General features: G+C 36.9%; 2 protein-coding genes across 5 annotated transcripts in view; both read left to right on the top strand.

Moving 5' to 3' along the window:
• Positions 1-4201, top strand: part of mcama (melanoma cell adhesion molecule a) — a 153902-nt gene extending 149701 nt beyond the window's left edge. For 3 of the 4 annotated variants that reach the window (XM_061899010.1, XM_061899012.1, XM_061899013.1), the window contains exons 14-16: positions 1866-1995; positions 2071-2200; positions 3474-4201. In XM_061899010.1, the coding sequence (XP_061754994.1) occupies positions 1866-1995; positions 2071-2200; positions 3474-3476 (263 nt within the window). In that variant the 3' untranslated portion in view covers positions 3477-4201. The remainder of the gene's footprint in view (positions 1-1865; positions 1996-2070; positions 2201-3473) is intronic. The other variant, XM_061899011.1, reaches the window with a different exon arrangement.
• A 3158-nt stretch (positions 4202-7359) lies between these two features.
• lrwd1 (leucine-rich repeats and WD repeat domain containing 1) overlaps positions 7360-16136 on the top strand; it is a 99929-nt gene continuing 91152 nt past the window's right edge. Inside the window, exon 1 of the mRNA XM_061899008.1 lies at positions 7360-7682. The gene's annotated coding sequence lies outside the window, so the exon portion shown is untranslated. The remainder of the gene's footprint in view (positions 7683-16136) is intronic.

Raw genomic sequence — 16136 nt, 5'->3', positions numbered from 1 at the left:
GCTGCTATAGCAGTTATTATTATTATTAGTTTGACGAACATGCGTCTGAACCTCGAATTTTATAAGGTAATGATCAGACAATACTTTAGTATACGGGAGTATCGTAACTTTGGAAACGTTGATGCCCCTGACAAGCACTAGGTCTATCGTATTACCGTTGCGATGCGTGGGTTCATTTATTATTTGTGTGAGACCACAGCTATCAATTACAGTCTGGAGCGCTACGCACGGTGGGTCCGATGGGGTATTCATATGGATATTAAAGTCCCCCATTATGATTATATTATCGGCGTGTGTCACTAGATCAGCAACGAACTCTGAGAATTCATTAATAAAGTCCGAATAGGGCCCTGGGGGGTGGTAGATAACAGCCAGGTGTAGAGGCAGCGGTGTGACAGACCTCATAGTAAGCACCTCAAACGATTTATATTTATTATTTATGTTAGGACTAAGGTTAAAGTTTTCGTTGTATATTAGTGCAACCCCCCCACCCCTTTTGAGCGGACGGGCAATATGCGCATGTGTAAAGTTAGGAGGACATGCCTCATTTAGCGCAAAAAAGTCGTTTGGTTTAAGCCAGGTTTCGCTGAGACCGATGACGTTAAGATTGTTGTCTCTGATAATATCATTAACTAACAACGTTTTAGGAGACAATGATCTTATGTTTAAAAAACCTATATTATAGGTAGTGGGCTGTTTTAGGGAGTTTTTGATCAAATTATCCGTAGTAGCAATATTAATAATGTTGTGTTTATTATGCCCAGTGCATTTAGTATAGTTACGACCATATCTAGGAATTGATACGACAGGAATTTTCCGATTGTTTGATTGTTGCTTTGATAAACTGCACGCATCATGGTTAGCCACCTCAGTAACGGGGATTTTCCGATTGTTTGTTTGTTGCTTTGATAAACTGCACGCATCATAGTTAGCCACCTCAGTAACACACATGTCCAACTCTGAAACACTCAAAGCAGAAAAAACTTGTTCTAATTTAACTGACTCCTTACCCAGACCAGTAGTCTCGCATTTTCCATCTAAATCCGTCTTCGGGATGGAGGAAAGTGGTGTTCTGTGGGGATTAGCCTTCTGCTTTGTTTTTAGCCCCGCTCGGCATCCGCGTTTCCGATCACACCGCTGGCGTCTGCTCCGTAGACGGCCCCCGCTGCTACTAGACTCCCCTGCTTCACAGGCCGCTGGATGTAGCCGCCGAAGTATTCCCGTGCTAGTTAGCAAGTCTAGCACGCAAGTGTCTATCGGTCCAAAACGGCCCGATGTGTCCACATCCAGAAGTGTCTGGCGGTCGTACGTGATCACGGAGTGACCACGATGCGAGCCAGCCATTAAGTTTGTGGAATTGTTCGGTATTTCTATATATACATATATATGTATATATGGATATGTATTGATATATATATACATTTATATACAGTAAATATGTGTGTGTATATATATGTATATATATATGTGTGTATATATATGTATGTATATATATATATACATATATATATGGATATGTATTGATATATATATACATTTATATACAGTAAATATATATGTGTGTTTGTATATATATATATATATATATATACACACACACACAGTAAATATGTGTGTATATATATATTTATTTATATACATACATTTATACATATAATTATATATACATACATATACTATATATGTATATACAGTATATATATATATATGTATATAAATACACACGCACACAGTAAATATTATTTCATTTTCTTCTGCAGCGCCATTTTGCTAGTTAGTGTTCAAACGAGGGATGATAATAATAATAAAAATGATAATCAATACGTCAGTTCATTGATCGATTGCACTTTTGTGTGTTTGCATAGCAGAAGGAAACGGCGTGATCATCGTCGTGATCATCTTGTGTCTGCTGCTGCTCGCCACCCTGGGCAGCGTCCTCTACTTCCTGCACAAGAAGGGAAAGATCCCCTGTGGACGCTCGGGGAAGCAGGACATGTGAGCGTCGGCCGTCTTTCTTTTCTTGTCTTTTTTTCCACGCTGTTTTCCTAGAAACTTCCTTCCCTCCTTCAGCTCCAAAGAGAAGACCGCCAAAGACGACATCGTGGTGGAGATGAAGAGCGAGGCAAAGACCGAAGCGAAGAGCGAGGACGTCGTGCTCCTAAAGGCCGTCAACGGGGACAAAAATGGTCCAAGCCAGCAAGTACGCGGACACTTTTTTTCATATTATAATATTTCTATTTTATTATGATATGTCTTATCACTTCTAATTTCTAAATATTTGTGCTCACTTTGTTTTCACCATATAAAATAAAAGTTATAGTCAAAATAATTATAATAATACTAAAATGTGATGCATGAACGAGTAAAAACTATTCATTACAAGAGAAAAGATGTAATCTTATAACATGTTACAAAAAATAATTTTTGAGAAAAATAATATATAAAGTCATTAAATTACTCAAATAACATGTAAAAAAGCTAGCTATAAAGTCCCTAAATTACCTAAATAAAATGTAAAAAAAGAAAACTATAAAATTATTAAATCACCAAAATAACATAAAAAAATGATGAAGTCAAATTATCAAAAATGTTTAAAAAAAAGACTAGACTATAAAGTCATTAAATTACCATGTAAAAGGAAGTAAATAAATTATCAAAATTAAATATAAAAACACCATAAATATAAAGTCGCTAAATCACCATAAAAAGATAACTATAAAGTCATTACATTACCAAAATAAAATGTAAAGTAAAAGATACACAGTTTTTAAATTACCAAAAGAAAAAAGATAAATACAAAGTAATTAAACTACCAAAATACATTTTTAAGAAAGTATTGTATAAAGTCATTAAGTTATCAAAATAAAATGTAAATAAAAATAGAAAGTCACTAAATAGTCAAATTAAAACATAAAAAAAGACAAATACAAAAATGAAGTCATTAAATTACCATAACATGTAAAAAAGATGAATATAAAATCATTAAATTACCATAAAAAATATTAATATAAAGTCTTTAAATTACCATTAAAAATCAAATTATAAATTCATTAAATTATCAAAACAAAATGTAAAAAAAAAAGATCAATATAAGTTCATTACATTACCATTTTAAAGAAAGAGTAAAATAAATTGATTTTTATTTAATTTTATCATGGTTCTAATTCGATGAGAAGACAGTTGCATTACATTGTTACCAAAAATGTTTTAATATTTTTTAATATCGGTTTAAAAATATTTACGTTTGTTGAAAAATTCCCATCATTTTTCCAGAATAACATCATCATATTAAAAGTCACATTTTGAGGGGAATAACGATGTGAGATTCAAAACACAATTCTAAATCTGTCCAAATGAATAATGATAAGTAAATATTTCACTCATGTTAATTGCCAAAAGACACTGTGATGTCGCACGCTCGCCAGGACCCTGAAGGCATCGCGTGACCAAAGACGATGCATTTGTGTTTGCAGTGAAGAAGTGGAAGATCAGCAGGACCATTATTGTCCACTCAAGAGACCAGCAGCTGATCTGAGACCAACAGGGACACACACACACACACACACACACACGCACACACAGACTTTTGAATGAATGTTGTTTTTCTGTTTTTGTAAAAGTTTCCCGGTCGTGGTGTTGACGTGGTGTTTGGTCCTCCATGGAGAAGTGTACATATTTATATATATTTTGTTATTTAAGATATTTTCTCACGCCCGTTTCACACTTCCTGCTCGGCGTGCTCGTCACGGGGTTCCGCAACAACTGCTGTCAAGCCCCGCCCCCTCCCGGCCCTGTGGCACTGTTTGTAAATACACAACACCTGCTGGCCGACTGTTGACGGGAGCTCAAAGGTTAGCGATCTGCTGTGCCTTTTTTTTTTTCTTCTTTCGCTTTTTTGGAAACGCGTTTAAACACTGAATCTTTGGTGTCGGCCATTTTCTTCGCTTTTTCATTTCATTTTAATGACCTTTTTTGAATTTGCCTGCTGGCGCCAGAACAGAATTAGGTTCTACAGTTACAATCGTGCAGGGACACCGGCGCCCCCTGCTGGCTCAGGCCTCTTGTTTGCGTTCCTTCAAAAAGAACATTGTTGATATTTCCTGGTGTGTGTCATGTAAGTACTGTACACGTGTGGTTGTTAGGATTTTTACCACTTCTTTGCAGGAAATGCCAAATAAAAATGTCTGTTCTTTTTTTTCAATCCATTTCCTTCTCTTTTGACACCTTCAGAGGTTTTGAAAAAGAGACGGCGTGATGATGAGGATCGACGTGGCGTCAGCCGCTGGAACAGGACTCAAAACGGTAGCTCAGATTCCTGGCAGGAAGTAGGAGACAAAAGGTCACACATCTGCAGTAGATTCAACGGAATTTTTCTGACTCTTGTCCCGACCTCAAATATGTGAGGCGCATTTAACACGTCAAAGAGACGCCCCAGGCTCCAAAATAATTTTGATGCCATGAGACATGACGAGCTATTACGTGCCTGATATGTTGTCATTTCCCAATTCTTAAGAAACCGCTTTCATTAAGACCCGTTCAGCGGAGCAGCAAGCGGCCCAATATAAATTGCTGTTTGCCTCTGCACGTTCGGACGCCTTTTTCAGGCCCTTAACAGGCACGAAAAGTCACAATATTTTGCAGGCGTGTCAGGTATAGCGAAATCTTTTATTATTTTGGGGGTCCCAAAAAGGAAATTCCCAAACTGGCTCTTTAGCGCCACCTTTAGAATTATAAAAAAATATGAATCCCTCCAACCACCATCTTGTATCGACACAAAAATGGCAGGGGACATCTATCATGGCGGGACGCACGTAAATGTCTGAGGAAACCATACATGATAAGGAACAGGAAGTCGGCCATCTTGGTTTTCGGCAAAAAAAAAAGGGGTCATACTTTAACGATCTTCTCCGAGGGACTTAGGCCAAATGAGACGCAACTACACATTAGGGCGATGATAAATTGACAACAAATTTTTCGCACGCCATAAGATGTGGGCGTGGTATGTCGCCGAACTTAGCGCTGATGTTTTTTTGGCCATTTTTCAGCAATAATGGGTCCTACTTGAACAAACTCCTCCTAAGAACTTGGACCGAACGAGTCCTAGTTAAAATTACACATAATACACATTGACGCCATGATAAATTGTGAACACATTTTTTTCCTACGCTATAAAATGTGGGCGTAGTAAGGCGACAAAGTTTGCTCCGACGGTTCGCCCCAAAACAGGAAATGTTAATAACGTGGCTCCACAAAATAACAAAGTCATTAAATTGTCAAATTAAAACATAAAAAAGACGAACATAAAGTTATTAAATTACCTTTAAAAATATATAAAGTCATTAAATTACCATAACAAAATGTAAAGAAAGATGGAAATAAAGTCATTAAATTACCATTAAAAGCCAACAATAAAGTAATTAAATTACCAAAACCAAATATAAAAAAAGATAGATATATAGTTTTTAAATCACCAAAAGAAAATGGAAAAAATATAAATATATAAAGTGATTGAATTACCAAAACTAAATGTAAAAACAAGATAGATATACAGTTTTTAAATTGTCAAAAGAAAATGTAAGAATCATAAATATAAAGTGATTAATTTACCAAAATAAGATTATAGAAAAGATTGTATAAAGTCATCAAATAAAATGTAAATTAAAAAAAATATAGTCAAATTAAAACATAAAAAGTCATTAAATCATCATTAAAAAAGATAACTATAAAGTCATTAACTTACCTAAATAAAATTAAAGAAAAGATCGTATAAAGTCATCAAATCATCAAAAAAAACTGTACATAAAAAATATATAGTCATTAAATAGTCTAATAATTATTAAAAAAGATAACTATAAAGTTAAATTAGCAAAATAAAATTAAAGAAAAGATCGTGTAAAGTCATCAAATTATCAAAATAAAATGTAAATAAAAATATATATATAGTCATTAATTAGTCAAATTAAAACATAAAAAGTCATTAAATCCTCACTAAAACAGATTACTATAAAGTCATAAATTACCAAAATAAAATTTAAATAGAAAATATATAGTCATTGAATAGTCAAACTAAAACATAAAAAGTCATTAAATCATCAGTAAAAAAGATAACTATAAAGTCATTAAGTTACCAAAATAAAATTAAAGATAATATAAAGTCAACAAATTATCAAAATAAAATATAAATTAAAAAAATATATGGCCATTAAATAGTCAAACAAAAACATAGTCATTAAATCATCATTAAAAAGGATAACTATAAAGTCTTTAAATTACCAAAAACAAAATAAAGAAAAGTTCGTATAAATTCATCAAACTATCAAAATAAAATGTAGATAAAAAATTTATAGTCAATAAATAGTCAAACTAAAACATAAAAGTCATTAAATCATCATTAAAAAAAGATAACTATAAAGTTATTAAATTACCAAAACTAAATGTAAAAAAAGAAATATACAGTTTTTAAATGACCAAAAGAAAATGTTAAGAATTATAAATATTAAGTAATTAAATTACCAAAATTAAATTAAAGAAAAATCGTATAAAGTCATCAAATTATCAAAATAAAATGCAAATAAAAAATATATAGTCATTAAATAGTCAGATTAAAACATAAAAAGTCTTTAAATCATCATTAAAAAAGATAACTATAAATTCATTAAATTACCAAAACTAAATGTAAAAAAAGAAATATAGTTTTTAAATTACCAAAAGAAAATTATAAGAATTATAAACATAAAGTAATTAAATTACCAAAATTAAATTAAAGAAAAATCGTATAAAGTCATCATATCTTTAAAATAAAATGTAAATAAAAAATATAGTCATTTAATTACAATAACAATAACAAACTTAGATCTTGATCCTGCTTGGTAGAAATGACAAAGACTGGTCAATGCATATAGCGACTTGTCCAGGGTGTACACCGCCTTCCGCCCGAATGCAGCTGAGATAGGCTCCAGCGACCCCAAAAGGGACAAGCGGTAGAAAAATGGATGGATGGATGGGTCAATGCTTGTTCCTGCCTACTCGTAGTAGCCCATTTCTGCACTTTAAACGGATTGTTGATGCTAAAATGCAAAAAGCTGTTTTGCAAGTCCCCGGATGTGGGCGTCACTTGCAAAACGTTTGATCTGACGTTTCGCCGCAAAACACAAAATATTAACTTGGTTCCACAAATGCTGATTTTGGGGACTGCAATGGGCTCCAAAAATCCTCTTCATTTACGGCTAATTACTTTTTTTTTTTCCTTCAATAAAGACAATTTACAATCTGGTTGTTCATGAGCCACTGTTGACTTGCATGTTATGACGCCAGGCGTCCACGGGGGGGCGGTATAACGCTGCTGGCGGGAGCACAGGTGCAGGGAATTAGCAATCAGGCTGGAGATCACGCGGTTCTTTCTGTTCCAGCACAACTTGTTTTATTTCTCTTTGTCAGGTTTGTTGTTGGGTTTTTTTTTGTTAGCGTTTCCAGTTATTTAAAGGGATATTCACCCACTGTCAAAACCTCCATTTTCTGGAAAAGACCCGAAGGCTATTATTTTGGGGGAAAGGAAACAATAAAGTGGATGTGTTGAGAAAAGAAGACGAGTGAACATTTGGTGGAAAAGGAATAAATCCCGACGTCAAGGACACTTTTTGGGCAACTCCTGCATTAACTTCACGTCCATCGTGTCTTCTCAGGTAAGAACAGTAAATATGAGGCAGCATTTCCAACATATCCATGTTGATTTATTTACAGCAGGGGTGTCCAAACTTTTTCCACTGAGGGCCACACATGGGAAAATTAAAGCATGCGGCGGCTAGTTTGATATTTTTCATTTTCATAACAAAATACATTGATTTTTAAAAAGTCCGAGTCCATCAATCAATCAATCAATGTTTATTTATATATCCCCAAATCACAAATGTCTCAAAGGACTGCACAAATCATTACGACTACAACATCCTCGGAAGAACCCACAAAAGGGCAAGGAAAACTCACACCCAGTGGGCAGGGAGAGAGAATTCACATTCAGTGGGACGCCAGTGACAATGCTGACTATGAGAAACCTTGGAGAGGACCTCAGATGTGGGCAACCCCCCCCCCCCTCTAGGGGACCGAAAGCAATGGATGTCGAGCGGGTCTAACATGATACTGTGAAAGTTCAATGTATGTTAAATAGTACTTGCTAGTAACTTCTCCCTGAAACACACAGGATAAATAGTACCTGCTAGTACCTGCTCCCTGAAACACATTTTATAAATAGTACCTGCTAGTAACTGCTCCCTGAAACACACGTGATAAATAGTACCTGTTAGTAACTTCTCCCTGAAACACACATGATAAATAGTACCTACTAGTAACTGCTCCCTGAAACACACGTGATACATAGTACCTGCTCGTAACTGCTCCCTGAAACACACATACAGTACTGTAAATAGTATCAGCACGTACCTCCTCTCTGAAACACACATTATGAATAGTACCTGCTAGTAACTTCTCCCTGAAACACACATTATAAATAGTACCTGCTAGTAACTGCTCCCTGAAACACACAATATAAATAGTACCTGCTAGTAACTGCTCCCTGAAACACAAATTATAAATAGTACCTGCTAGTAACTGCTCCCTGAAACACACATTATAAATAGTACCTGCTAGTAACTGCTCCCTGAAACACACATTATAAATAGTACCTGCTAGTAACTTCTCCCTGAAACACACATTATAAATAGTACCTGCTAGAGTCCATGGTTCTCGCCCGGAAAAGGGTGGAATGCCATCTCCGGGTTGGGGAGGAGACCCTGCCCCAAGTGGAGGAGTTCAAGTACCTAGGAGTCTTGTTCACGAGTGAGGGAAGAGTGGATCGTGAGATCGACAGGCGGATCGGTGCGGCGTCTTCAGTAATGCGGACGTTGTACCGATCCGTTGTGGTGAAGAAGGAGCTGAGCCGGAAGGCAAAGCTCTCAATTTACCGGTCGATCTACGTTCCCATCCTCACCTATGGTCATGAGCTTTGGGTCATGACCGAAAGGATAAGATCACGGGTACAAGCGGCCGAAATGAGTTTGGGTCTCTCCCTTAGAGATAGGGTGAGAAGCTCTGCCATCCGGGAGGAACTCAAAGTAAAGCCGCTGCTCCTCCACATCGAGAGAAGCCAGATGAGGTGGTTCGGGCATCTGGTCAGGATGCCACCCGAACGCCTCCCTAGGGAGGTGTTTAGGGCACGTCCAACCGGTAGGAAGCCACGGGGAAGACCCAGGACAAGTTGGGAAGACTATGTCTCCCGGCTGGCCTGGGAACGCCTCGGGATCCCCCGGGAAGAGCTAGACGAAGTGGCTGGGGAGAGGGAAGTCTGGGTTTCCCTGCTTAGGCTGTTGCCCCCGCGGCCCGACCTCGGATAAGCGGAGGGAGATGGATGGATGGGTTTAAAGGGTCTCAGTTATTAAAATGTTAAAAATGAGTCAAATTTTGATTATTATTTTTATTTTATTTATAGTAAATCTCTACAGCAGGGGTCACCAACGCGGTGCCCGTAAGGACCAGATGAGTCGCCCGCTGGCCTGTTCTAAAAATAGCTCAAAAGAGCAGCAATTACCAGTGAGCTGCCTCTATTTTTTTAATTTGATCTATATACTAGCAAGCTGGTCTGGCTTTGCTTGACATTTTTAATTCTAAAAGAGACAAAACTCAAATAGGATTTGAAAATCCCCCAAAATATTTTGAAGACTTGGTCTTCACTTGTTTAAAGGCCTACTGAAATGAGATTTTCTTATTTAGACGGGGATAGCAGGTCCATTCTATGTGTCATACTTGATCATTTCGAGATATTGCCATATTTTTTGCTGAAAGGATTTAGTAGAGAACATCCACGATAAAGTTTGCAACTTTCGGTGCTAAGAGAAAAGCCCTGCCTTTACCGGAAGTCGCAGACGATGACGTCTCATGTTTGATATCTCTTCACATATTCACATTGTTGTTAATGGGAGCCTCCAACAAAAAGTGCTATTCGGACCGAGAAAACGACAATTTCCCCATTAATTTGAGCAAGGATGAAAGATTCGTGTTTGAGGATATTGAAAGCGACGGACTAGAAAAAAAATACAAAAGTAAAAAAAAAATAAAACCGGATTGCATTGGGACGGATTCCGATGTTTTTAGACACATTTAGTCGGATAATTCTGGGAAATCCCTTATCTTTCTATTGTGTTGCTAGTGTTTTAGCTAGTTTAACAGTACCTGATAGTCGGAGGGGTGTGTCCACGGGTGTCTTGACGCCAGTGTCTCAGGGGAGTCGACGGCAGCTTTATGGACGGCACAAGCTCAGCTTTTCTCCTATAAGAAGCGACTTTTTAACCACAATTTTGTCACCGAAACCTGCTGGTTGACATTTCGTCGTGATTCATGTTCGCTTGACCGCGCTCTGATCCATAGTAAAGTTTCACCTCTGGGAATTTTAAACAAGGAATCACCGTGTGTTTGTGTGGCTAAAGGCTAAAGCTTCCCAACTCCATCTTTCTACTTTGACTTCTCCAATATTAATTGAACAAATTGTAAAAGATTCAGCAACACAGATGTCCAAAATACTGTGTAATTATGCGATTTAAAGCAGACGACTTTTAGCTGTGTGTGTGTGTGCAGCGCTCATATTTCCGAAAAACCCAGGACGTCTTGCGTACTCGTCATCATTACACGACGTTTTAAAGATGAAACTCCCGGGAAATTTAAAATTGTAATTTAGTAATCTAAAAATTTTTACTTTGGTTCTTATAACTTTCAGAAAGACAATTTTAGAGAAAAAATACAACCCTAAAAATGATTTTAAGATTTTTAAACACATATACCTTTTTTTCCTTTTAAATTCCTTCCTTTTCTTTCCTGACAATTTAATTCAATGTTCAAGTATTTTTTATTTTTTTTTGTAAAGGATAATAAATACATTTTAATTTAATTCTTCATTTTAGCTTCTGTTTTTTTCGACGAATAATGTTTGTGAAATACTTCTTCAAACTTATTATAATTAAAATTCCCCAAAAATATTCTGGCAAATCTCGAAAATCTGTAGAATCAAATTTAAATCTTATTTCAAAGTCTTTTGAATTTCTTTGAACATTTTTGTTCTGGAAAATCTAGAAGGAATAATGATTTGTCTTTGTTATATATTCTAACAAAGTGCAAATTGGATTTTAACCTATTTAAAACATGTCATCAAAAATATGTATTTATTGTGAGAATTCATTAAGACGATCAGTGTTTCCACAAAGATAAATATCATTAATTATTAATAATAACAGAGTTTAAGGTAAATTGAGTAAATTGGCTATTTCCGGCAATTTATTTGTGTATCAAACTGGTAGCCCTTCGCATTAATCAGTACCCATGAAGTAGCTCTCGGTTTCAAAAAGGTTGGTGACCGTTGCTCTATATCAACTTAAAAATAAAGGTTTTATGGCTTTTCTGTCCAAAAAAAAAATTGTTTTTATAGTAAAACTGAAATATGCAGTATTTAGTAATTAGAGCCCTCAAAGATCAATAATGCAGGACACCATTGATTGTAATTATTTATTATTTTTGAGTAATCACAGTGAAAAGATAAATAAAATACCACTAAATATCTTTGGGATCCAAAAGGTGCCCCACTCATAAAGTGATACATTTTTATTATTTTTTTTGTTTTTTTTAACTTTCAACACTTTGTTGATTTTACGTTTAAACTATTATTTTTTGTTTTATGCTCTTGTGTTAAAGAAAACGTTTATGTATTTATATGGCAACTGCACATTATGTGCAATATTTACCACATAAAACATTTTAAAGTGAAATATTTGAACTGATTGGAGCTTTGAAAATAATTTATTGTAACATGGATTATTTTGTCCTTTTTTTTTAAGCAATGGCAAAAAAATTTAAAATAAATGATTGATTGATTGAAACTTTTATTAGTAGATTGCACAGTACAGTACATATTCCGTACAATTGACCACTAAATGGTAACACCCCAATAAGTTTTTCAACTTGTTTAAGTCGGGGGTCCATGTTATCAATTCATGGTAAGGATGGTTTTTACATGGTAAAATAAAGACAAAAGAAGAAAAAAAACAGCCTGCATGGCAGCTTTGTGTCAAAATTGCAATTTTTTCTTGATAGATTCCACCTCATTCCAATTTTTTAATGTTCTTTTTCATTTCCAGAATGTGTGGCGGGCCGCAAATGGCCCCCGGCCGCACTTTGGGCACCCCTGATTTACAGTGGCGCCTGTTCACACTAGATGCGACTCTTTAGCGCCGCCCTAGTGGCTCTCTGGAGCTTTTTCAGAAATGTATGAAAAATGGGAAAAAAAAAATACATTTTTTGTTTTAATATGGTTTCTGCAGGAGGACAAACATGACACAAACCTCCCTAATTGTTATAAAGCACACTGATTGTATTAAACATGCTTTAATTGATTAACGTGGACCCCGACTTAAACAAGTTGAAAAACTTATTCGGGTGTTACCATTTAGTGGTCAATTGTACGGAATATGTACTGTACTGTGCAATCTACTAATAAAAGTATCAATCAATCAATCACTGATTTGAGTATTTGGTGAGCGCCGTTTTGTCCTAATTTTTTGCGGTCCTTGAACTCACCGTAATTCGTCTGCATCAGGGGTCGGGAACCTTTTTGGCCGAGAGAGCCAATTTAGTGTTCTCGTAATAAGACGTGTAAAAACGCCAACTCAACACCAAGCCAAACCGGAGTCAATGAAGCGAACGTCGTTGTAAGCTTGACTATTTACTTTTGACAATCCTTCATAGACTAGATGGTGAAAAACTGAAAAGAACAAAGAGACACAACACACTTATTGCCTCTCTACATATTTGTCTACAATGACGTATGAAAATGTAACGGTAATGTCTGAAAATGTCCAGCAGAGGGAGACAGCCGTCCGCCTGAAGGACTTGAACACTATTGTATGTAGTTCGACAATTTGTATTTTAACATATCTGCACTATTACACTTGTTTAACGTGTCTTACATGTTAAATTATTAAAGACAACTTACAGCAGGGGTGTCAAACTCAAATACAAAGTGGGCCAAAATTTTAAACGGAACAAAGCCGCGGACCAAGGTTGAACAAATTAACCTTTTAATAGGGACCCAAACAAGTTTTGCATTAAATATTGAACAAGCAAGGCTTATATAACTTTAGTGACATGCAAAATCCAGTTTAAAATAATAATAATAATAAAAAATATCAATGGCATATCAAGGGACGGCGTGGGAGAGTGGCCGTGCGCAACCCGAGGGTCACTGTTTAGAATCCCACCTAGAACCAACCTCGTCACGTCCGTTGTGTCGTGAGCAAGACACTTCACCCTTGCTCCTGATGGGTGCTGGTTGGCGCCTTGCATGGCAGCTCCCTCCATCAGTGTGTGTGAATGGGTAAATGTGGAAGTAGTGTCAAAGCGCTTTGAGTACCTTGAAGGTAGAAAAGCGCTATACAAGTACAACCCATTTATTTATTTATAACGAATAAAATTTAAAAAATGTTATGCCTTTTTTTCTATTTGCAATCTTCTGAGGTAAATATCAATTTTTTTTCCACAGGTTAATAATACATTTGAAAATAAAATAACAATAATGAATGAACCAAACATTCAAGCCTTGAAGTAGCAAGAGATAATGCATGAATAAGGTCAGTTTGCTGGAAGTTTCCCGGAAGAGTTAGTGCTGCAAAGGGTTCTGGGTATTTGTTCTGTTGTGTTACGGTGCGGATGTTCACCCGAAATGTGTTTGTCATTCTTGTTTGGTGTGGGTTCACAGTGTGGCGCATATTTGTAACGGTGCTAAAGTTGCTTATACGGCCACCCTCAGTGTGACCTGTATGGCTGTTGACCAAGTATGCCTTGCATTCACTTGTGCGTGTGTGTGCGTGTGTGTGCGCGTGCGCGCGCGTGTGTGTGTGTGTGTGTGTGTGTGTGTGTGTGTGTTTGTGTGTGTGTGTAAAAGCCACAAATATTATGTGACACGCTGTTAGTATGGAGGAAAAGCGGACGTGACGACAGGTTGTAGAGAACGCTAAAGGCAGTGCCTTAAATGCACGTCCCCAATATAGGTGTCCAGGTGGAAATTGGTAGAAATTCGGGAGAATGCTTGCCCCGAGAGATTTTCGGGAGGGGCACTGAACTTCGGGAGTCTACTGGGAAATTAGGAGGGTTGGCAAGTATGAGTATTAGCGGTGAATGCGGTGTTACAGCGGCACCGACGCTGTAACACCGGCGGGCCAGCTCTGATGCTAAATTGATATTGCCTCAAGGGCCAAATTAAATTACACGGCGGGCCGAATTTGGCCCGCGGGCCAGAGTTTGACACCCATGACTTACAGCATTGCTTCTTCGCTTTGTGTAGGATGGCAACAGAAAGTACTACAGAAGACCGCAACATGTATGACTTGCTTTCAAACGAATACCGGAAGTCAACCATCCATCCATCCATCCATCCATTTTCTACCGCTTATTCCCTTTCGGGGTCGCGGGGGGCGCTGGCGCCTATCTCAGCTACAATCGGGCGGAAGGCGGGGTACACCCTGGACAAGTCGCCACCTCATCACAGGGCCAACACAGATAGACAGACAACATTCACACACTAGGGCCAATTTAGTGTTGCCAATCAAACTATCCCCAGGTGCATGTCTTTGGAAGTGGGAGGAAGCCGGAGTACCCGGAGGGAACCCACACATTCACGGGGAGAACATGCAAACTCCACACAGAAAGATCCTGAGCCTGGATTTGAACCCAGGACTGCAGGAACTTCGTATTGTGAGGCAGACGCACTAACCCCTCTTCCACCGTGAAGCCCACAGGAAGTAATTTAGCGTAAATAACATCATCCAACTGCTGTTTACCGACTATAGCGTACTATAAATATAAACAAATTTAGCTCCAAATTAAAGCATTGCAGTTACTAATACAAAAATATTTTCAAGTAATTATGTAAATAATATTAACACTTGACTTCAGGACAACACAGCCATGGAAGCCAAATATTTTAAAAAGTATTTCCGTGAGAGCCAAATCATATTTTTTAAAACTGAATACAACTAAATGCGTGCATTTCAAAGTAAGACCAACATTTTTAAAGTATAATAAGTCTCTTATTCTTTTTAATAACATTGTTATTCTGAAGCTAACCAATAAATAACTTCTTACCATTAATGCGACTTCTTGAACAGGTGCGATAGAAACAGATGGACGGATTCAAATGCATGAGAATGTTTTAATATTTTGAACGTTATTTTTGACACTGTGATTACCGGCAAAATTATTCATTACTTATCGTGTTAAGCAACGTCAGCTAAGATTTATCTGAGAGCCAGGTGCAGTCATCAAAAGAGCCACAGGTTCCCTACCCATACATGTACGACTTTCTCCGACTTTCCAGGACAGGCCTGGGCAATTATTTTGACTCGGGGGGCCAAATTTAGAGAAAAATAGTGTCTGATGGCCGGTATATCTATTTTTAGGAAAACTAATACGAAACCTCACAATAAAGTCTGATTGAAAGCTAAAAATGTTATGACAAACCGCCTTAAAATGCTATGGAATTTATTTGTTTTCTATGAACGATAAAACCCTGAATTTTGAGAATATATGAACGTCAAACCCCCTCAATCGACATATTTTACAATCGAGCCAAATGCAACAAAAATGCAACACAGCGAAATATAGATGTGAAGGGTAAAAAAAACTACAAAAGTCTGATATATATATATGATCTGATATATGTGATATATTACTAAGCTTTAGAACTTTCTTGTAAAAATCTCATTCCACGTCTGTCCCTGACACCCACATTTCAGGCTGGCCGCTCTGGAAACACTCTGTGGAAACGCTCCCCACCCACCCTGCTTGGTGCCTCGTCTGACGTGCTGTGACGTAAATTACCATAGTAACGAGTCGAGTTGTACGGTATACGGGTATTAGTATAGCACCGCGATGCTAATGAATCATATTCGGTACCATACCGCCTCTGAAAAGTACCGGTCCTCCACACACTAAGATTTTTTATTAAAATAAAGCCAATAATGCAATTTTTTCTGGTCCCCTTTATTTAGAAAAGTATCAAAATAATATTGGTATCTGGACAACACTAGTCACTAAAATATCATGCA

The sequence above is a fragment of the Nerophis ophidion genome, linkage group LG04, assembly GCF_033978795.1.
Source record: "Nerophis ophidion isolate RoL-2023_Sa linkage group LG04, RoL_Noph_v1.0, whole genome shotgun sequence".
NCBI classification, from domain to species: domain Eukaryota; kingdom Metazoa; phylum Chordata; class Actinopteri; order Syngnathiformes; family Syngnathidae; genus Nerophis; species Nerophis ophidion.
This window is presented reverse-complemented; position numbering and strand designations above follow the sequence as displayed.